Genomic DNA, 22772 nt, shown 5'->3' on the forward strand with positions numbered 1-22772 from the left:
AACACTTCAGCCTGTGTAAGGTTGGGGTGGCGGCGGGGGGGGGGGGGGAGAGAACTTGAGGCGCTGCATCCTTCCCGCTCCGCCGCCCAAGGAGAAATTAAGGTTGCCCGTTTCGAAGGCTGGTCTTCGTGGGGAGAGATTTGGGTGGCTTCTACTCTGCGTAAAGACGATGTCTTCGGAACCGGAGTGCGAGCTCTCATCTCCCCCTCCCATTCTTTTGCAAGAACTCGCCTGTGTCTGGGGAAGCAAGTGCCCCCCCTCCCCAACCCCACCCTCTTTAAAGATGTTTTCCTCCGCTAACGCGGGGGTGGGGGCATTTACGTAAGGTTTTAAAATCATAACGCAGTTTGGTTCCACCGTGCTGGTGGCGGTAGTGGGGGAAATGGATCGGTCACCTGCCTCCTTTCGCCCCCATCTCCCTTACTACCCCTGCCTCGGAAGCAGCAGCAGCAGCTGCAGCTCTCTGCGATTTCGGGCCCCTAGACAAGCGCAAGAACCTGACCTGCAGATTTATGTAACGTGCTCTTTAAACTTTAAAAGAAAGAAGTCTGGAAAGGGGGGGGGCGCTTTTTATGGCACACACACCGGCGCAGTTCTGCTTTTCCCTCTCTCTCCGTCGCGGGTGTTGACTAAGGCTTGTGCGGGCAGACGGGTCTCTGGCCGCGGGCGTGTTTTGTGTGTGCGCTCGTGGGGACGCCGGAGCCGCCTTGCTTGTGGGTCGGGAGCTCCGTCGGACGAGCGCACTCCTCGGTCTCTCTCTCTCTCTCTGCCTCCGCCCCGCGGAAAGCCTCTGCCTAACTTGGGTCTCCTCGCTGGCGCTGGTCACACACACTCACTCCGAAGTAGGACACGGCGCCATCTTTCCCCCGTCGAACTGCAAAGGAGAGAAGAGGCTGGGTTGGGAAGCGGAGGAGCCCTCTGGATCCACGCGAGGAGGAGGAGGAGAACGCAATCTGCACGGACGCCTAGAAAACAAAACAAAAAATATGGGGGGGGGGGGACGACGACGTGCTCGTTCATAGCTGGGCGGGGGAGTGTCTGTGGATCGCGGCGCCCGCCCGCAGGAATCTCTGCGCGCGGTGCATAATTCATGGGCAGAAGGTTACCTTTTCCTTCCCGGGCGGCGGGAGCAGCAGAGCGAGCGAGCGAGCGAGCGAGAGAAGCAGGGAAGCGCCTCCACCCACCCCGCGCCCTCCTCCCCCCCCCCAGTGCGCACGCTTGGCTCCGATCACGGGAACGGACGGGGTGGGGGGTGGGGATGGACGGTGGCGCTTAGCCGCCTCGGAGCCAAAGGGGGCAGCCGCCTGCCTGCCTTCCTCCGCCGTGCGGGCGTGCGTGCGAGCGAGCCGAACATGACTGCCAGCTTCCAGGGGCTGCCATTTTGTCACTGGTGTCACTGACGCGGGAGGGGAGAGGCGCGCCGTTTAGACGGGCAAAACGGCCAGGAAAAGGAGGTTTGCACAAGCATTACGGAAGTTGCACCCAAGGTGATTGCGGGGCGGGGTGTAGTTTGAAGGACGAGCTTGCTTTCGGGGGCCCAGCAATTTCCTTTCCCATCTGCTTGCTGTTGGCGGGAAGGGGGGGGGCGGCTTTTTGGAATCAGCCAGTCATTTTAAAGTGCTTCCCGACAGAGACAATATTTGGGTCGGGAGGAAGGGTGGGCTGCGGCGAAACGCAGCGAGGGCCTTCCATCCTATTTGGGGAGGGGGCCTGTCTGGGGCTCCTGCCCTATAGATTCTACAGTCGTTCCTACCGCCCGTTGTCAGTGGATTTTCTTTGAAATGTGGAAGATGTGGGAAGGCAGAGTCAAGGCCATCTTTCCTAGTAAGACAGGAAGGTTCCTTTTCTCTTTGGCGGCAAAAATACTGGCTCTGGGTTTTTACTTTATTGTATTTGAGTTACCAGCAACAACCATGGAGCTCCTTTCCTTTAGAAAAAGCAATTGATTGCCAACAGTCCCACCTTAAGAGAAGGCAATGCTGCAAAACTTTCATTTATACTGTATCCTAGTTATTGCTGAAGAGAAATAAGTGGGGGGATTCTTTAGACTTTATGTCCCCTAGCAGAGCCTACTGCTTAAAGGATTTCTTGTAGAAGGTTTGGCTACTGTCTTCCACAACAATGATAGCTTAAAACTAGAATTTTAGCCATGGGATCACAAAATTTTATCAAGAGAATTTCACAGTATTCTGCAATTTCTTAAAATAATATCAGATTACTTCTAGATAGGTACATTTTGTCATGGGAAAGATAATCATCTATTTAAAAATGTCTCAGTTAAAATGAAAGCAAGTATTGTTAATCTAGCTGATTCATTGGAATATAGTGAATTTATTTATAGTGTGCCATTCCAAACATGTATAAAAGTGGCTTTATACCTAACCACCTTTTGTTCATTTACTATTCATTAGGTTTTTGCTAGACATTTGAATATTTACTATTCATGAAGTTCTAGCCAAGCATTTGGATTTGTTTTATTAAAGGCTCTTGCTTGGAAATAGGTTACAAATGTGTCCAAAGCAAGACAGATTAACTTCCAATAAAATTTTTGTTGAGGGTGATGTATTTGGAATAGTCTGTATGGTTTATTGGGTTGCTGGTGGTGGTTTTCTTTTTTTCTTTTTACAAGGATTGAAATTATGCAAGCCGAGTCCATTAAAAATCAAACAAATCCTCTGTTGGGGATTCTGTTCTCTTGCCTTGATTATATGAATGGGAGCTTAGCTACAGCAGGAGAGCCCAGTGGATTGTGTCCAGGGCAAAGTTGATAGTTTTAACCTGGTGTATCATATGCCAGTCTTTCCAAACCTGGTGCCCTCCAGATGTTTTGGACTACAGCTCCCATCAGCCCAACATAATACAGCTGTGCTGTGCTGGCTGGGACTGATGGGGATTGTAGCTTAACATATCTGGAGGGCACTAGGCTGGGGAAGGCTGCCATATGATGTTTTTCATGTTAACTCCTTATGCCCTGGACCTGGTGAATTTCAATTCTATATGACCCATTTAACTGAAATGTTTAATTTAGCAGAATTTCCTTTTGTTTCCTCACCTGTCTCAATATTCCACGGGTCTCTGTAAACTGGAGTTGACTTTATTGGAAAAACTATATGCATGCTTACCTATGCTGTAACACAGCCGGTTACTTTTGAGATCTGGTGATCCTGTTGGTTCACAACAGACGTTACCAGTAGTTTACACAGGTATAGTGGGCAAGACTATTGCACTCCATTTTTAAAGTTATTCATTTCATGGCAAAATCAAGGAGCAAGAAATCTAACTCACCCTGGGCAGCAAGATGAGCCCCACCTACCTGAGCCTGGAACTGGAGAGGAGTGCTGGGGTGGGGATAATCTTCAAGGTGCATGGGGAGTGGCAGTCCCCTGCCCTCATTCATTTGGAACTGGTTAGAGGATTTTCGGCCTGGTGTTTTACTTATGATGGGCTTGCAGCAGCATGTCTGAAGCTCTGTATAATAACAGAAACAAGATTCCCAGTCCTTTCCCTTACTGTTAGGTGTGGGTAGGGGGGATTGAAAACTGGGTGGAGGGTTAATGGAATGGAGTATTGTGGAGAAGGGCATGACTGACTGACTGAGACACCGAACAGGAGGACGTTGCAACAATTAGTTGCAGATCTTCTGTATCCCAGCTGGAAACTTTGAGAAGAAGGGGTGCCAAGAGATCAGTTGTTGATCCCCTGAAGAAGCGTGAGCCTGGAAATATGGGATGATTGTAGCTTTGTAGAGTTGGAAGGGGTCCCAAGGGTCATCTAGTCCAACCCCCTGCAATGCAGGAGTCTTAGCGACAGCATTCATGACAGATGGCCATCCAACCTCTATTAAAAAAAAATTGCACTGCATATTTTATTTGTTCAGACATTTTATCCTTGTTGTTTTTAAAATATCTGATCTTGCAGCTGTGTGGCTTTTCGCTTTTCTTTCCACATCCCAAAATCTGGTATGATAAATCCTGGGAGCCTGTTGCCTGGTTGGTGGAAAAGAGTTGGCTGGACTTCAGCCCCAGCTTGGCTGTAATAGAGGATGAGAAAAGGGTGGGGGGAAATATTGGTGCAACAAGGAGGATCTAGTGCCACTTGTTAGGGAGGGCAGTTGAGTGGTTGATGGCTCCTAAGTATACAATTATGTGTACTAGGCACTTCTGTGCTTTAGCAGGGAGCTCAGTCCTTGCCCACATGCTCTTGCTGTTCAGTTTCTCTCCAATAACCTTCCTTTTGCTGAGACAGCAAGGAGGTGCTGGCTTTGCTTAATGCAGTTCTTCAGCCATCTGGCTCCCAGAGGCTCTGCCTGCCTGCCTGCCTTTGATGGGAGGGGTTCCTTTGGTACTCTGTAGGGAGAGTATTCCTGCAAGATGTAGTTCTTTGCTGCTGCTGCTGCTGCTGCTGCTGCTGCTGCTGCTGCTGCTGCTGCTGCTTGTTTTTATCTGATGTGATTTCCACACTGCAAGCCAGGTAAGCAGTGCTGAAGGTATCTGTTCCTGCAAAGGGAATGCCACAGAGGCAATTTCAGAACATGTTTGTTCATTGTAATTGTTGAACAGAGGTTAGACTGTCTGAAAAGGCAAACGGTGGAGTCACTATTTTTTTAGAAGTATAATAACCTGCTGGCTTTGTATGGAGAAGAAGGAGGTACACCTCCATCTCCTCTTTATAAGCTGCCTAATGTGAACTATATTCTGGTGACATCTTCATAGTCACCCACCCACACCCCATATGTTTTTCTCTGGTCTACTACCTGACCAGACTGCAGGAGGTAGTGGAAGACAGGAGTGCCTGGCGTGCTCTGGCCCATGGGGTCACGAAGAGTCAGACACGACTAAACGACTAAACAACAACAACTACCTGACATCTGAGCAATATGAGCCTGGCTGTTGGATCAGGCCGAAGGTCCATGTAATCCAGCATCCTATTCTTACAGTGGTCAACTAGATGCCTCTGGGAGGCCTTCAAACAGGTCCTGACCTTAGTTCTGCATTGTTTTTCTTCCAACTTTTTTTTCAGTCACTGGCCTGGTGTTTTTCATGTGAGGGACCCTTGGAAACGTTCTGTTCCCTGTACCTCAGTGCAAGGTAAAGGTAAAGGGACCCCTGACCATTAGGTCCAGTCGTGACCGACTCTGGGGTTGCTGTGCTCATCTCGCTTTATTGGCCGAGGGAGCCGGCATACAGCTTCCGGTTTATGTGGCCAGCATGACTAAGCCACTTCTGGCAAACCAGAGCAGTGCACGGAAACGCCATTTACCTTCCCACCAGAGCGGTACCTATTTATCTACTTGCACTTTGATGTGCTTTCGAACTGCTAGGTTGGCAGGAGCAGGGACCGAGCAACGGGAGCTCACCCCGTCGCGGGGATTCAAACCACCAACCTTCTGATCAGCAAGTCCTAGGCTCTGTGGTTTAACCCACAGCACCACCCGCGTCCCTTCTCAGTTAGTACCTCAGTGTACTAACCTCTTATTCGAGGACTCCTAGGTTTCCACCCATTGCTCTACTTAACGGTACTATTTATGGGTCACAATGATGTTTTCAAAAAAACCAACATGCCCTTTTATGTGCCCTGTCTGGTACTAAATAGCACACCTGCACAAATCCCTTGACATCAATGAGAGTTGTGCCAGAGCAACCAGCTGAGCTATCCCATCTGTAATTAAGTCATAATTTGGCATAAGAAGAGCCCTGCTAGTTCAGGCCAAAGGCCTATCTAGTCCAACACCCTGTTCTCACACTGTGACTAAATACCTATGGGAAGCCCTCAAAACAGGATGAGAGTTCAACAACAGCGCTCTCCTTTGTAAACCCCAGCAACTGGGATTCAGAGACATAGTGCCTCCTACTCGACATAAATTAAGAAAGCTACAGGCATCCCAAAATAACAGCTGTGGATTTTCCAGTAACAGAGGATTGCCTCTGGTTGTGAAGCCAGCTTTGAGGTTGCACCAAGACCGTTGGAGATTTCTTTTGTCTCCCCACCTCTTCCTTCCCTAATTTGGGCTGGGACAAGCGGGAGGGTGCCTAAAAAGACTTTTATGGGAAGTCCACATCTGTGAATTATCCATTGAAGGTAACCGTCCTGTTTTGGACTAGAGGCTCACCACACCTTAAATTCTCACACAGTTATTATGGCAAAAGATTTCATGGACCTGAGCCCACAAAAACCTACGGCGTAATAAACGTGTTCCTTTCTAAGGTCTCTGGCTGATTTTGCTGCAATAGACTAACCCTGCTACCCTTCTGGAAATTACAATAAATGCCATTTTGTTTGTTAAATTGCTGCTGCACCCTTCTTCCAAGGCGCCTAGTTCCTCCCCGTCCCCTTTGTGAGATGGGTTAGACACACACACAGTAGAATGAGGGTCCCCATTGAGAGCTGCACAGATGGAGGCAGGTTTGAACTTAGTTCTCAGTCATAGTCGGATGCTCTGCCAACTGAACTACCCTGGCAGTCAGTTGCTGGGGCTTCTGTAAGCTAGGAGGGCCAGTCAGAGGCAAGGCCATTCCAGGAGGCTAGAAGAACAGGAAGCTCCCTGGTGTTTGATTTATTTATGTAGATACTTACACTGGCCAAATATATATATTGCGAAGAGTGCCATTTTGAATCCACAATGAATTTCTTTCTCATGCAAGATCATAGCCAGGATGTTGGGCCCTGGGCGATGAAGGTTAGGCTGAAAAGCACTGCAGGACCACAGCGGGGCTCGGGCATGCAAGGTCAGTGGGTGGATTCAGATGGCTTATCAGCAAGCCATTCATGTTGGGAGGAGTGTGTATTAGAGAGTGGTACCATATTTCGTTCCCCCCCCATGCTATAAAAGGAGGATCTTTTGCTATGTGAAGCACTTAATTGATGCAGAACACTTAACAACAAGGATCTTCCTGGGACAAGTAGCAGCAACCTTCAAAAGCAAACTTCACGGAGGAAGTTGAGGGGCCTATTGCAAGGAAGATCCAGAGAAACCAGTTTGGAAAGCAGTTTTGGGTTCAGTGAAGAGCAAGGCTGTGGGGTGCCAGGATTCGTCAGCAGTGCAGGGGTGTGGTGATCTGTGCTTTAAGCGGAGGCAGAGAAGCTGACTAGAGATCTCTGCTCTTCTCACTGTGCACTTTTGTAATAAGTTGCAAAGGCCTGTTTCAGCTGCCCTCAATGCAACTAGCACAAAACCACCTGAGGACAGTTTCAAGGAACAGAATGTATCATTTGGAGAAGGACCCGTGATAAGGGGACATGATTAAAAAAAAAAACTTTTAAAGCAGCCATCTAATTTCACTGGGGCTTTTAAACCATCCAAATGGGTGGGAAACCTCAGGCTGTCTGTGTTCCTTGGCACTCTATGAAAAAGCCACACACCCACTTCCAGGCAACTCCTGCTCCATCTCCCCCTTGAGCACTTTTACCTGGCTGGAAAGAGGCTGACATCTGATCGTGCCTCTTGCTTGCTTGCTTGCTTGCTTGGATGGAGGGCAGGGAGGGGGTGTGAGTGTGTTGAAACTAGCCTACTGTTCAAAGGTAGAATTTATACTTGTTGCTGTGCCCACTTTTGCCTCTGGCCCAACCCAACACTGGCACATGGCACCCAGAAAGTTGCCCAGAAGTGAATATCTTGGGCAAATTTATTAAACAATTAATATAAAATAACTTAAGTGGTGAAGAAAATTAACTTATATTAGATGGCGGATTTCTTGTGCGTCAAATGATATTTGCACATGGTTGGATATGGGCCCTCCTGAAAAACCCTGGTACATGTGCTTAACCGTCCTTTCCAAGCAATTATTGTGGAAGTGAAAGTATGGCTGTAAGTTGCCTTGAGTCCCTGTCAGGGGAAAAAGGTGGGGGGAATAATAATAATAATAATAATAATAATAATAATGGAAAAATGGGATTTTTTATAGTTATGTCAGATACATTTTAATATAAGTAGTAAGGCATAATAGAGGATCAAGATATAGTTGCAGACATAGCTCATGTCTGCTTTTCTCTCTTTGAATATTAATGTCAGATCACACCTGGAGTATAGTGTCCATTTCTGGGTGCCACAATATAAGAAGGATATTGACAAGATGGAGCGTGTGCAAAGGAGGGCAACCAAGATGATTAAGCGGCTGGAAACCAAGCCTTATGAGGAATGGTGGAGGGAGTTTAGCCTGGTAAAGAGGAGACGGAGAGGAGATATGAGAGCCATCTTCAAATAGGGCTGTCAAATGGAAGATGGCACAAACTTGTTAGCTCTGGACGGTAGAACCCGAACCAATGACTTCAAGTTACAAGAAAAAGATTCCAACTAAACATCAGGAAGAACTTTCTGACAGTAACAGCCAGCGCTTTTTTCCCCTAGGGGGACGCAGGGGTACATATACCCCTAAGCATTTTGTGAATCTAGGTTTGGCCTCATTGAGGGGCAGTATTTCATTATGAGTAGGAAAATGAGAGTACGCCTAAATATTTTTTTTTAGAAAAAAAGCACTGGTAAGAGCTGTTCGATGGTGGAACAGACTCCCACGAGACGTGGTGGACTCTCTTCCTTGGAGGTTTTTAAGCAGAGGTTGGATGGCTGCATGCCATGGCTGCTTTAGTGGATATTCCTGTGTTGAAAGTGTTAGACTAGATGACCCTTTGCACTCCTTACAACTGTACAATTCTATGATTCTAATACAGTGGTACCTCGGGTTACATACGCTTCAGGTTACATACACTTAAGGTTACAGACTCCGCTAACCCAGAAATAGTACCTCGAGTTAAGAACTTTGCTTCAGGATGAGAACAGAAATTGTGCTCCGGCGGCACGGCAGCAGCAGGAGGCCCCATTAGCTAAAGTGGTGCTTCAGGTTAAGAACAGTTTCAGGTTAAGAACAGTCCTCCGGAACGAATTAAGTACTTAACCTGAGGTACCACTGTAGGTACTGTGTCAGTCTAGGACGGGTGGGGGAACCAACTGTCACCCTCCAGATGTTGTTGGACTCCCATCAGCCTCAACCAGCATGGCCAATGGTCTGGGGTCCAACAACATCTGGAGGGGCACAGCTGGTTCCCCTTCTCCAGCTTAGGTGGAGGAAGGAGTGGGGCTGTGGCAGGTGCATTTTGCTTCAGGGTTCTCTCCCCTTCTTGTCTTTGCTAAAAGATGCTGTATTCTTCTGAGGCTCTTAATTCCACACACACACCCTGCTATCGACATCAGTTGCTTAAGCCGCCTTCTTCTTTGTTATCTTGAGCACAAACTGGCAGCATATGGTCAGATAGACAACAGTCTTGATCAGCTGTGTGCTGATCTTGGGGGTATTCTTACTTACTAAGGTCACACAGGGGCCTGGCTAGGCACTGTTAAAGTTACAAGAATAAAAAAAAGCTCCATATCAAATCTGCCAAACAAAACCAGCTGAAGATGCATGTCAGAATGATGAGGATACAGGGCACACTCAGGCTTTGGAGTGATGCTAACACTGCCTGTTGCTTCTTTCCTGGTGGTAAGATGTTCCTCGCTCCCACCACCTGCAATTGATTCATACTATATTTGATCAAGGACCTTAAGAACAGTTACTCCTGTGGCAGAGGAAAGTGATGGACTATATGGAACTGGCTGAGATGACCGGCAGAATTCGAGACCAGGAAGAAGGGTTGATGGAAGAAGACTGGAAAAAATTTAAAATATATCTTCAGAAACACTGCAATATAAAAGAATGTTAGAAAAAGGTTGGAGAAGAATATTAGACCGTATTGGCAGACAGGGTATAATGGAATAAGTAAATATGAAGTGTAAAATGAGGATAGAGGAGAATTAAATACTTTCGAATGTTAAAATAAGTAAAAGAAAAGAAGGTTAGAAGGATTTGCTGGAGATACGATTTAAACTAGAATACAAAGCAGGGAGGTGAGAGGAAGTCATGGAAATAAGTAAATGGGAAAATGGTTTGTAATGGTCAAATATGTTTTTTGTTATTTCCTTTTTTTTACTGTGATTTTCTGTTTTTCTTATTTCTTTTTATTGTCTGTTTTTTATAAGATGTATGTGGTTTGTGTTTCTTTTATTTTATACTTTTTCTTTTTTTGTAATTGTAAAATTGGAATAAATATTCTTTAAAAAAAAAAAAGAACAGTTACTCCTGAAAAAAATTAAAAGTGCAATTTTGTACAAAGAAACAGTTTTTGCTTAGATGCGACATTAAAATGCATAACGTTTATTTGTAAGCATGCCCTATTGATTTTGGTGTGTTTAGGCTCATAGTTTTACTCTGGTGTAATTAGAGGGCCTGGAACAATTCAGCTGTGTTTGATTCACAGAGCTTAGAGCAGCATATTTGCAGATGAACTCCATTTTATCCTCACAACAACTCAGTGAGGTAGGCTGGGCCAAGTGAGTGACTGGTTCAAGGACACCTGTTTCACAGCTGAGCGAGGATTTGAGCCCACTTCCAACAGGCTGCCGACTGCACTTACTGGCTCTCTCAATCTCTCTATTCATTTTTATACCATAAATAGCAAGTTGTCTCCTGTAAGGTAGCTAGTATCCTGAAATCTATAGAGTGAGTGGAAAAGAAGAGTCTATGGGCCAAGTCATTTGTTGATCTACAGTGTAAACTAGCTCAATAGATGGAGAGAGATTTCCTAGTAGCTTTTTATGGTAAACAGACCAATAATTCTTGAAGTGCTGTTGCAATTTGCCTCAAAACAGCTTGTATGTTCGCTTAAGGTGGTGGTTGCAACTAAATATAATTTAACTTACAGTAATATTTTTGTTGTTAATTTTTATCTGCAGGTTAAAGAACTTGTTCTCGACAACTGTAGATCAAATGAAGGCAAAATTGAAGGTCTGACAGATGAATTTGAAGAGCTTGAATTCTTAAGTACAATCAACGTAGGCCTCACCTCAGTTGCAAACTTACCAAAGTTAAACAAGCTTAAGAAGGTAGGTAGATGTCTTTATTTAAAAAGAAAAGAAAGGCATTATTATTAAAGCATGGAATGAGTTTGCCAAAGAGGAACTTTTACATCAGATGTTTAGATTTCCCTGTGGCAAAAGAGCAAAGCAAAATTGTGGCGTTTTATTTTAAGTTATTAATAGTAAGACACATATTTCTACATAATGAGAGTTCCTAATGCATAAAATTCATCTCTGACATTGTTGACTCTCTTCTCCTTAATCTTTTCAGCATAAACCCCCTTGACCCAACTGCTTCTCATCTCTTCCTCCTTTGCCTCTTCAATCCATCTTTGCCTCTCTGCTGCCCTGCCCTGGACACTCCTTTGCTCTTGCCTTCACCAAGAGCTCCTCTGTGTCTGCTGTAAAATTCCCTCTGTCAACTCATCCCCTGCTCCCTTTCAGCACAGCACCTTGTCCACCATGCTCTGCCTTGTGCTCCTTCCATGACCTCCAATCTATTGATCCAGTGGCCTTCCCGGCAGTATCCCCTCTTCTCCATGTCTGCCAGACTCCTGTGTTTCCTGCAGTTTGCACCTTCGCTTCATCTGTCTCATCTGCTCTTGACTTCCTTAACCCTTTCCCAGCGTTTTTCTTTGCCCCTTTCAGCCCTCCTAGCTCATTCCCCCCATTTGATACCTCTCTCCATGGCCTTGTGAAGCTGCGTTACCTGTGAAGAACTAAAGAGGGGACCAACTTTGTCCATTAGAAGTTCCCATATTCTCCTCTGCATCTTTATCTGCTGTCTACCTGCCCAAGCAGCACCATTTTGCCTCTCTGATTCACACCAGCTGCAGGAATTTTCACTCCCCGTCGTCTTCCTTTTGATGCACGTCCCACCCCACCTCCTTCTTGCTCCCTGCCCAAGACTTTTCCTCCTTATTCAGTGCTGAAATGGAAACCAGCAGCTCTGATTACTTGCCGCCTCTCCTCTTTCGGCTGCCCTTCATCCTGCACCTCCCTCTTTGCTTTCCGTTATTGCTTGATGAGTTGACTGCCCTGTAACCCCTCTCAGCACATGCTTCCGTGATCTCCTCCCTTTTTGGAGTTGTCCTCTCCAGCACCATTATCCCTCCTCCACATACACAGCTTTTCCCTTTTCCCCCATGATGCTCAAACATCCTGCAGTTTCCCTTGGCCTGTCCTTACTCTCCCAAGTGCCACCCCCTCTCCCTTCCACCTCTTACCCTCAAACTCCTGGTGCACATGCTGCTTACTCCTATTGCCTCACCTCTGCTCTTGACACCCTCCGGTCTGGGTTCTACCCACTGAACGCCACTGACTCTACAGTCTCAAAAATCATTGCAAGATCTAAAGGTGCTACATTCCTCTTTGACTTTCTGCTGCCTTTGATACAGTTGATTCCCCCCATCCACTGCTCCTGGCTTGCCTCCTTATGCCCTGGATCTGCATGATGCTGTCCTCTGCTGGATCTTTTCCTACATGTCTTAATAGTTCCTATTAAGTGGGAGCTCTTCCTCTGCTTCCCTTCTCTCTGTTTGTGTCCTTCAGGTCCTCTACTATATTTTCTCTCTCCACAACAACGGTTGGGTTTCTTTTGTAGCCAGATAGTCAGAGTCCTCTCTGGGAAACTTTCCAAGGGCCACATGTCAGTGGTGGGTGGGGCCAGAGGCAAAAGCGGGTGGAGCAACAAAAGCTGTATTGTATAGTAGGCTTGTTTCTACACACACTCATACACACCCTCCGCAAGGGCACATTCCAGCCAGGCAAAAACCTTAAGGGTGTGAAGCAGGGCCTTTGAGAGGCGTGGTCTGAGGAGAGTTCAAAGGGCCAGACAGAGAGGCACCCCCCACCTCTGCTCTCCACGCTGTCCCCCGGCAATTCAGGTCAGTGCAAGCCATTCCACAGAGCCATTTAAAGCACCAAACTTTAAAATGTGATTGAATCCTGAAAACTGCAAAATGTGTGGACCATTTTTATATATTTTTGCCCTCAGCTCGAGTTAAGCGACAATAGAATCTCAGGAGGACTGGAAGTATTGGCAGGAAAATGTCCGAACCTCACACACCTAAACCTAAGTGGCAACAAAATAAAGGATCTCAGTACAATAGAACCTCTGGTAAGTCGGGGCAAAGCTGTCAGAGAGCCACCCGAGGCCAGCTTTTGATGCCATGGCCCACACTAATGCCTATGATTCGTGGTGGGGCTTTCCTTGCCTGCTGCATTTGGGGCCCTGGCGCAGATGTGGTCACCAGAATATTGGATTGGACTGAGGCACCTCAGGCTCAAAATCACCACCACTCAGCCATGAAGTTGACTTTGGGCCCATCACTGTCCTTGGCCTAACCCACTTCACCAAATTGTTGTGGGGGTCAAAGTGGGGAGGGGGACAGTGTTTGCCTTGACGGAAAGGTGGGACTATAAATAACAGCAACCAAACAATTGGTCCTCTTGGGTGCCTCCTGCCCGTTTCTCCTCTCCTGCTTGGCCTTGTGGGTGCCCAAACCTTACACCCCATGACCTCTTTGCCACCCAGTTTTGTTCCAGCGGCCCTCTAGCCCACCCCCATCAGAGTTTGTCTCTCAGGAAGGCCTAACAATGAGTGGTTGCTTCCTCATCCATCCAGTGGTGTTCCTGGTCTACTTTATGCCATTGCCGCTTCCAGGGTCCTCCTGTCATATTTGCCTTTCTTGTTTCCTGGTGGCTCTTCAGCAGTAGAGTGTGTGTGCCTGCTAGTGACACAAGGAAGGGGATGGAATAGTCAGTGTGTGGTGCATTGCAAGAGATTTAACACCATACATTCTGTCAATCATCCTTGCCAGGGCCCTGTAACTTGGGTGCGGGGGGGGGGGGGGTTGCCTGTGGCTGCATGAGCTGTTTATGGTCAAGACCAGATTTGAGCAGTAGTTCACCCTCATAATCACCACACTATCAGAATTTCTTCTCCACCTGCTGCTGCTGCACTTTGTTTGCTACATTTATATGGTGCTTTTCTCCCAAGGGGGGCTTACAACTAAAAAAAGACACAAAATGAAGCTTTTGAAAAGCAAAACAAGAAAACAGTAGAGTTGTGTCAGGTCCTTGATGCAGTAGATGTCAGGCCCTTGATTCCAGAGCTGATGGCCTGAAGTTCTCCTTCCTCCCATCATTTTATTAGCCAATAAAATGTTTGCTACCCTCTGAACCCAACAGCTGAGGGAGCCTTCTTAAAATTCCAGAAGTGGTGCAAATCTTCTGGCTGTGGCTACTGCTGCCTCCTTTTTGCTCCCTTTTGCTCTTGATTGACATGCAGAGTCATTTCCACAGCTCCCTCTGGTGGTCACTTGAAGGGTTGATGTTGCACATTGCCCGGAAGCAAGGTCTCTTCCTTTGAGTGAGGCTTTGAATTCTCAGGGCAGCCACAGGTGACACAGCAAGTTTATTTCTCTTTCCATGTGTCTGAGAGATTTGGGACCCTTCCTTCTCAAGCCTCCCAGGGCCCAACCAAGCCCATCCTGGTCTCTGCAGTGGCTTAAATCTCCTAGGTGTCTCCTGATGTGTCAGCTAGAAGACCTTCCTTCCTGTTCTGGGAGCATATTTGCTTTTTAATATATACTTGGTGAGTTTTGGTCTTTGGTAAGGTTTGATTCTGATAGGTGAAACCCTTTTTGCCTTTCAGGAAAAGTTAGAAAACCTGAAGAGTTTAGATCTTTTCAATTGCGAGGTAACTAACTTGAACGACTACAGAGACAACGTCTTCAAACTCCTCCCACAACTCACGTATCTCGACGGATACGACCGGGATGATAAAGAGGCCCCCGATTCAGATGCTGAGGGCAATGCGGAAGGCTTTGATGACGATGAGGAGGAGGAAGATGGTAGGTCACTTTGTTCCTTACCTCGGTCTTGTTAGTGGAGTTTCCCAAGAGTAGAAACAAATGTCCTTGTGCTGTTTCTGTATTAAGAACCTCCAGCAAAATTTGCTGCAGCTCAGTACTTTAACAGCACTCTAGTTTTATCCTGAAAAAGGTTGGTAAAATAAAAGAACAGACTTTCTGGATTGGACAGAAACTATCCATCTAGTTGACTAGTCTGTGTCCAACAGCAGCAGGCAGGCAGATGCTCCCCAGAAAGTCAGGGCAATGAGCCTTTTTTGCTGGTTGTTGCTCACACCTGCTGTTCCACTTAAGCTGTCATGGAGAATGGCCGCTGATACAGACCTTTCCCTCCTCACCCTCCAGATTTACCTCAGTCCTCTTAGCCTTGTGAGCTGCACATCTCTTTTTCAGATGCTCCCTTTGAATTTCTGCGGCCTACTTTAGCTCTTTATCATTCAAGTACCACAAGATCCTGAGGTTTGCCACATCCCATGACAGTGAGTGCTGTGGTGCATCAGGTCACAAGAGCAGAAAGCCTGATTCCGCAGCATCACGGTCTTTTCCCAACTCCCATCAATTACACCAACTCTTGGCACGAGAAGGACCTCCGGCTGCTGCTTGGTTTTACTTGGCTGTAGCTCCTGTGAATTTTATCGTGAGCCTGGCAGGCAGAAATCAAGCAGGTGGCATCTTTCCCCACCGCGACTATCGCCATGCCCAGGAAATGCTTTTCCTACTCAGCTTGCGCATGTCAGGCTGCAGGAAGACTTGGTGGCAAACTGCAGACCCACATTGCTCCCCAGTAGCTCCTTGCAGCAAATCGACCTTGTGAACTTCCTTTTTGCAGAAGAGGAATATGACGAAGATGCTCAGGTAGTAGAAGATGAGGAAGATGAGGATGAAGAAGAGGAAGGAGAAGAGGAGGATGTAAGCGGGGAAGATGAGGTAAGAATGTCATTTTGGAGGAGCGAGGATATAGCTGAGAGTCTCTCACTGCTGAACCATTGTGGATTCTTTCCCTCCCCTTTGAAAATCTCTACAGTATTTCCCAATAGCTTTGCCAGCTTGAAAAAGTTCTGTACAAGGACAAAGCATGCATTCTCCGCTTTCTTTCCCACAGGAGGATGAAGAAGGGTTCAACGATGGTGAAGTAGATGATGAAGAGGAGGAAGAAGAAGCTGGTAAGCGCAGAACTGAAACAGGAAAAATAATCACCTCCTTGTGAATGGTCAAAGGGTTACAGCAACGCAAGCTTAGAGTCTGAATAGCCCATTCCTGCCATTGTGCCCAATAAGAGATAGAAAATGCCACATGGAGGAAAATCCATGACTGCAGTGTGATAAGATTTTGAGATATTTCTCATGGAGGCTCTTTTCACAGAGATTCCTTCCAGATTCTTGACTTCGGATCTTCTGTGCCGTTTCCCCCTCAAGCCCTGCAGAGAGGCTGCTGGCTTCCTCCTGCTGGTTGTGGCTGTTTGATAAATGATAAATCATTTTTGTGCAGATGTTTTTATTCTTTGCACATACTTCATGTGGTGCAGAGTTGTTTTTTAATAATAAGCGTTTGGTAGACAGGACAATGGGGTCTTCTTTCTGGTGGCACCCAAACTGTGGCACTCGCCTCCCATAAAGGTGTGTTATCTGTGTCGACGCTTGGTGCCTTTGGTTGGTTTTATTTATCCTGGCCTTTGGAAATGAAATAGAAATTTTTACTTGCCTTTCCTGTATGGAATTGTTGTTAGCTGTTCTATGTTTTTGTTTGTTGATTATTTTGTACGTGCTTGTTTAGTTTATGTAAACTGCTCTGGACCCTTAGGGTGTGAAAGCCCTGAGACGAAGAGCTGTCTGTGCATCACTATTTGGCCCTTCAGTGTCTGGATCTGAGTGTGGGTTGCTGAGACACTGCTGGTAGATGGCATTTGGGATTTGTTGGCCCCCCACCCTCAGTCTGCCCTCTGACTGACCCTCTAGTTGCTGCTCAGGTTTTCCTGCTTCAGATGCGAAGACCAGCACAGGGTGAGCTGTGCTGGATTTGATGTGGAACAAGGTCATTCCATGCTCTGGCACAGAAAGGAGAATTATACAGTGCTGCTTCTTCAACATACCGGCTCAGTGCGCTTGCCAAAAATATCCCTGCAATGGAACAAGTGCCAAAACCATGGGGCCTGGGAAGCGTTAGGTCTCTCACTTGGGAAAACCATAACACGGCCTTTAATTTCTTTCCACAGAAGAAGAAAAAGGACAGAAGAGAAAACGAGAACCTGATGATGAAGGAGAAGAAGATGAAGATGATTAAACTCAAAATAATCTGTTGTGGGGAGGGGGTGGGGAATAAATTTCCTACTGTGATTTGACTGTTTCTACCCTGTATTTCACCCCTCCCCCCCTCCCCGGAGTGTAACGTTGCTGTGGGATCGAGCGGGACATGCATAATTGGGTGGGCGAAGGAATTAAAATATCATTTTTTTAAAAAAAACAACAACAACCTGCCACTCTACTTTTTGTTCCTGAATAATTTCCTTTTGTGCCCATTATTAGTTCCTGTTAATGCAATAACAAATATAAAGCAAGTGGTAAATTTGTTTCTTGGAGTGGATCATTCTGGACACAACTTGAGTTTTGTTTTGTTTTTGAAAAGACGAGCGAGTAAATTTCCACATGTGATGCAAAGGTGATCTGAAAAGTGAGATCTTTGGGGTCCTGAGAATGGCTTTTGCCACTCTCTGAGCATTTTTTCTTCTACTTCTTCTGGATGCAGCAATTTTTTGCGGTGAAAGCATTCCAGCCACAGCAGCGGGGGTGCAAGCAGCATCTTGATAAAAGTGTTTTTCTTTGTTGCCTGTTTGTGAATGGCTGCCGTTCCCAGGAAAACACACACACACACACACACACACACACACACACACAAAATTTCCTCCACTTACTGTAGGTATCTTTTTACTTTCGCTGTTTGTAAATAGTGACCAAATATGTAATCTCTTTCCCTGACTCCTGGCCCTTTACCACCATTTAATTTGGTTTGGGGTGGTGACTTTGCAAATCTTGCGTTGTGGGTTTCCCCCATACTTGTTGTTATTATTTTTTAGAGCACAAACCACCCCCTGAGGGGAATCTTCCTTGATTTGGAGATGGCCGGGCAGACATGGATTCCCCTTGAGTTGTGCCCTTTCTTTATTTCAGGTATATGGAAAAGTTCTCTGTCAACGGCAGTCATTGAAATATATATAAAAATATATATAAAAAGTGTTCCTAATTTCCTGAGTTAACTGGTGAAATGAATCTGACAGTTGTAATAAAAAAGAAAATGTTTGAACCCTTTTAACTAAGGTGTGTACTATTTTGGTCTGTAAAATATTATATATATAGATATATTAACACCTCCTTAATGATAAGTGAATGAGAATCTGTTCCCACTTGTGCTCTGTAATACTCTTGAAGATTTTTACAAACCTTTAAATACTGGAAGGGGGGGGGGGCGGACAATGCCGCATGTCTAGCCTAGGCTGGTTTCCTTTCGTACACTCAAGCACGGAATGCTAATTGCAAAAGTTGTATTTTCTTACCATGTTGCGAAGTCATTTAAATTGACGGTGCAACATTCCTAGTTGAATGTACAGTTTTAATTTCATATCCCTCTTTAAAAAGATAGTTAGAAGTGACTTGTATTTCCTAGTCAATATCTCACCTGTGTATAAAAGACAAAAGCAAAAAAAAAAAAAAAAAAGACTATTGCAACCTTCCCTCTTGCTCCCCAAAGAGCCAAACTTTTTCAGTTTTATGTCTTGTTTGTCATTGATGAATTTCAATAAATCTTTTTATACAATTTCCCCCCCCTGTGGCTTATTGCTGTAAAACGGGCCACGTCGGAATCCATTCCTCGCTTGTAAAGACGGGTGTTTTTCTGTTTTCATTTTTTGAAGAAGCTCATTCTGATTCATTGTTAGCAACACTTAGGCTGTCGTGATTTCTTTTGAAATAATGCACTAAGAGGATCCCCCACGTACAGAAGGATGATACCTCTCAAGTGCCAGATGCCGCAGAACAATTGTGTGCACCCATCTCCATGGGACAGACCTTTTCGGTCTGAATCGGCAGGGTGATGCAGATTCATTTTCAATGCCAAGGTAAAGTAATCCCTAGAGTATTGCGAAGGTACAAGAGACTCCATAAAGGTGTTTGACTTTATAGCGCCTAACTCAGGCAGCTTTCTCAAAATAGGATTTTGACCTGGTGCATGTGTGCATGTAATGTGTGCAAAGGAAATAGCCAGCCTTGTTCTACAAGACTGTCGTATTTGAGGATTCAAAACTTTATAGAGGCCTCTTCTCTAGCCTGCTGTCCTGCAGGTGTTTTGAACTGCAACTCCCAGACAGCACGGCCATGAAACAATGGGAATTGTAGGACACCAGGTGTAGAGAGAAGTTGCTTTAGAGCAGTGTTTCCCAAAGTTGGGACTCTGGCTGTTGTTGTTTTTTTGGACTACACTTCCCATCATCCCTACCTAGCAGGACCAGCAGTCAGGGATGATGGGAATTGTAGTCCAAAAACAGCTGGAGACCCAAGTTTGGGAAACGCTGCTTTAGAGATTCATCATGATCATCCCTACACGATTCTTTTCCCCTGCCCCAGCCCCATCGCTCAGGACCAGCTTCCCACCGAAGGCAAAGGGAGACTTTACCACCAAATTTGGTTTTGGTATCTTGGTAATTTTTTTTTTTATTTTGTCACTATTTTTATGGCAGCATAAATAATAAGCGAGTGAGAGAACACTGAAAGGGAGCAGGGTGGGGTCAGCGTTAGGCACAGAACACAATGTAAACATTGGTGGCGTGGTGGGGGAACATGGGGAAGTATGTGGGGGGCGGGTGGAGAGAAAGCACACCTGTCTTTTTGGATGGTGCTTGGCGGTTAAAGCATGTGTGTGGTGGGGGGCACACACACATGAATGAGCACTGTGCAGAACCTCTAGCAACTCGGGTCTAGATTTGGGCCGACTGGGATGCAGAAAGAATTCGGCAGAAGTTGGATGCCACTGCATCCAAGAGGGAACTTGAGGTGGGTGAAGCATTACAACCTAAAGCCTCACCCTTTCGATCGGCTCATTCTACGGCCACAACACCCTTGCGGAACATTTGCTACATCCAGTTGGCAGTGGCGATGGACAAATTTGGGGTGGTTTCAAGACAGTCTTGGTAGACACGTGAGCTCTTGCGGCCAGCAATCCAAAATGTTCGAATATGAACCCCGGAACTGGATCTACCTTGAGTCTAGCTCTGAGGATCATCTTGGACCAAGTTGCAGGTGTTGGCATTTTCAGAGGCCCTATTTTTTTTTACCAGTTCTGGCCCCAGAAGTCAAATCTCGTATGTATGTATGTATTTAAACATAGCAATTCTATATACTGTAGCACTTTCTGAGTGTTCTAATTGCCTCAAACTCTGTGAAATCAATCATAAGGTAGGCCCTAATATATTATCCCCGTAAAGGTCAAGGGACCCCTGACCATTAGGTCCAGTCGCGGATGACTGGGGTTGCAACGCTCATCTTGCTTTACTGGCCGAGAGAGCTGGCATACAGCTTCCGGGTCATGTGGCCAGCATGACTAAGCCGCTTCTGGCGAACCAGAGCAGCACATGGAAACGCTGTTTACCTTCCCGCCAGAGCGGTACCTATTTATCTACTTGCACTTGAAGTGCTTTTGAACTGCTAGGTTGGCAGGAGCAGGGACTGAGCAACGGGAGCTCACCCCATTGCGGGGATTCGAACCGCCGACCTTCTGATTGGCAAGTCCTAGGCTCTGTGGTTTAACCCACAGCACCACCCGCATCGCACATTATCCCCATATTGCATACATAATGGCTCACCTATTTTTTATCCTCCTGTTCTAGGGTCCAGATACATGATAGCTCCTTGTCGCAGGGTTCCTGCACTCAAGACCACAATGGTGAACTTATTCCAGGATAGTTGCACTGGGGGCAAAGGAATTTCGGTCACGGGATCCTGTCTCTTCACCCCCTGCAGGGGAATGTTAGAGGTCAGGACTCCAAAGAGAAAACTACCCTTACCTAATTTCTCAGCAAGGCGACTGTCTTCAGAAGGAAGGGAATGCCCTAACTAAATACTGAAGCAATCTTACTGCCACTTGGATTTCCCCTCCATCATTCACTAAAACCCACAGTGGCAAGTCCCATTTTCATTAAGGAAGTGAAATGCTTTCGGCTCACTCCATTGGCAGGAGGCTCTACCTGTGATGCCAAATTCAGGATAGATTTATCTTCTAGAATATCTGTCTCCAGGACCCAGTTCCCTGGGGCTCTTTCTTCAAACCATTGACCAATTTGGAGCAGATGACTGTAGGAATCCAACCTGAACAGCAATAACTGGCAAGGCAGATTGCTAGGTGATGCTAGGGGCTCATTGCATGGGAACTATAAATCTCAACAGGGGCATGACAGCCAGCACCTTGAAGGTCCCAGTTGCTGTGTAACTCACAGTACCCCTCTTGCAGCAAGCACCCATTGGGCAACCTTGCATTTGGGTGGTGCTAGCAGCAACACCTCACCGTCCCCCAGCATATAAAAGTGAGGTTTTGGGACTGGTCCCTCCCTTTGCTGCCTCACAGCAGTTGCCAATGGTTCGGCCTAGGGCAGAGCTTCACTGGCAGCAGCAGAGAACTGAGCTAGCAAATGCATCAGAAGATGCTAGCCAGGATCCAGCCAGATTGAAGCATCTTGCAGCCTGAACCTCAGCATCCGTCCACAGTGGGACCTCCTGCCTTCAAGATTTCCTCCTTCCTTGCAGTCCCGTGTCACGGCATGTGTTAATAACCACTATCTGACAGCAAGAGCTGTTTAAGACAGTGGAATGGACCACCTCAGAAGGTGGTGGACTCTCCTTCATAGGAGGTTGCTAAACAGAGATTGGGTGACCATCTGCCAGGGATTCTTCCTGCATTGCAGGGGATTAGACCAGATGACTCTTGGGGCGGGGGGTCCCTTCCAATTCTATGATTCTAGGAGAAAATACAAAGTTCTATAATATGTGAAGGCTTGGGATTAATGGTTAGGAACCAGAGATACAAAGAGCGGGTATCTCTTATAAACTGGTGCCGGCGCCCCCTGTTTTGATAGGACAACCAACCAAGGGGTTGATGCATAGAAAAGCCACTGAGCTATGGCTGAAGCAGAGCTGGCCCCACGGTACAAATGATGCCAGTGGCTATGGGGTGGGGTGGGTGGGGAATGGCATTTTTTAAGGAATACTGAGAAAGCTGTGCATGACCTTAACCCCCAACAACCGCTGCAGCATTAAAGGGATCCTGGGGGTTCTGCTCTTTTGCTTGCGCGGCACATTGCGGGGAATTTCCCGGGAGAAGGGGATGAATTAATGCCCAGCTCTCCCATGTACCTTCCAGTTTCATGGACCTGAATTCCAGTTTTGTATCCAGTGTGCATTGTCACTCACACTTTGCATAGGAAAAAAAAAGAATATTAATAATACTAATCAATGCCATTGCTTCCTGCGGGGCATGCAGTTTTCCCTTTTCATTCCTGCTCAAGGATGGAATGGAAAACCGGATGCCCCGTTTAGCTAATCCCGTGACTTGGCGGCATCAGGAAACGCATTGACTCCTCTACTTCCTCCAAGGGAAGCTGGGGCTCTACATGGGTCCCTTTGCTTGTTTCATGCAGTAGTTTTCTCAGTTAACATCATACAGACAACACGTCTTTCTTTTAGTGCTAGGAAATGACCACAGAAGGACACAGTTCCAGTTAGCGGGTGAGCTCCCTGGGGGCTGGCCACGGGGGTCTCTGGCTCATATCGTGTGTTAAGTGGATACAGTAAAATTAAAAGAGTGGGTATAAACAAAGAGTTTGTTTAGAAAATGTCCTTTAGAGTTCATTGTTCTTCGGGCTGTTGCGCAAGTTTTTCAGCTCCAGCTGTAGCTGTCGGATTTTGATGTCCTTCTGCGAGAGCTCAGCTTTCAACCGCCGGATCTCATCTTGTTGCCGGAAGAACATTCGGAGAAGC

At 46.4% G+C, this 22772-nt stretch overlaps 2 protein-coding genes and 2 long non-coding RNA genes across 7 annotated transcripts in view; 1 reads left to right on the forward strand and 3 right to left on the reverse strand.

The window, feature by feature from the left end:
* Window positions 1–18568, forward strand: part of ANP32A (acidic nuclear phosphoprotein 32 family member A) — a 26676-nt gene extending 8108 nt beyond the window's left edge. For 2 of the 4 annotated variants that reach the window (XM_080982244.1, XM_080982243.1), the window contains exons 2-7: window positions 10760–10909; window positions 12879–13001; window positions 14541–14739; window positions 15587–15684; window positions 15860–15920; window positions 16970–18568. In XM_080982244.1, coding sequence (XP_080838370.1) covers window positions 10760–10909; window positions 12879–13001; window positions 14541–14739; window positions 15587–15684; window positions 15860–15920; window positions 16970–17037 — 699 coding nt within the window. In that variant the 3' untranslated portion in view covers window positions 17038–18568. Of the gene's footprint in view, window positions 1–367; window positions 515–9422; window positions 9471–10759; window positions 10910–12878; window positions 13002–14540; window positions 14740–15586; window positions 15685–15859; window positions 15921–16969 lie in introns of those variants that run through there. The other 2 variants (XM_080982242.1, XM_080982245.1) reach the window with 2 other exon arrangements.
* On the reverse strand, window positions 510–1486 carry LOC308463668. The gene is made up of 2 exons (XR_013979667.1): window positions 1107–1486; window positions 510–965 (listed from the first exon to the last, which is right to left on the reverse strand). It is a non-coding gene; the product is annotated as an uncharacterized lncRNA (long non-coding RNA).
* LOC308463674 lies at window positions 3846–9281 on the reverse strand. Its single transcript, XR_013979673.1, has 2 exons — window positions 4861–9281; window positions 3846–4753 (listed from the first exon to the last, which is right to left on the reverse strand). It is a non-coding gene; the product is annotated as an uncharacterized lncRNA (long non-coding RNA).
* Window positions 18569–19426: 858 nt separating the features above from the next.
* The window catches only part of CORO2B (coronin 2B), a 94285-nt gene continuing 90939 nt past the window's right edge, over window positions 19427–22772 (reverse strand). The window contains exon 12 of the mRNA XM_080982186.1: window positions 19427–22771. Within this exon, the coding sequence (XP_080838312.1) occupies window positions 22634–22771 (138 nt within the window). The 3' untranslated portion in view covers window positions 19427–22633. The remainder of the gene's footprint in view (window position 22772) is intronic.

This window comes from Podarcis pityusensis, assembly GCF_964106645.2.
Source record: "Podarcis pityusensis genome assembly, chromosome: 14".
Taxonomy (NCBI): Eukaryota; Metazoa; Chordata; class Lepidosauria; order Squamata; family Lacertidae; genus Podarcis; species Podarcis pityusensis.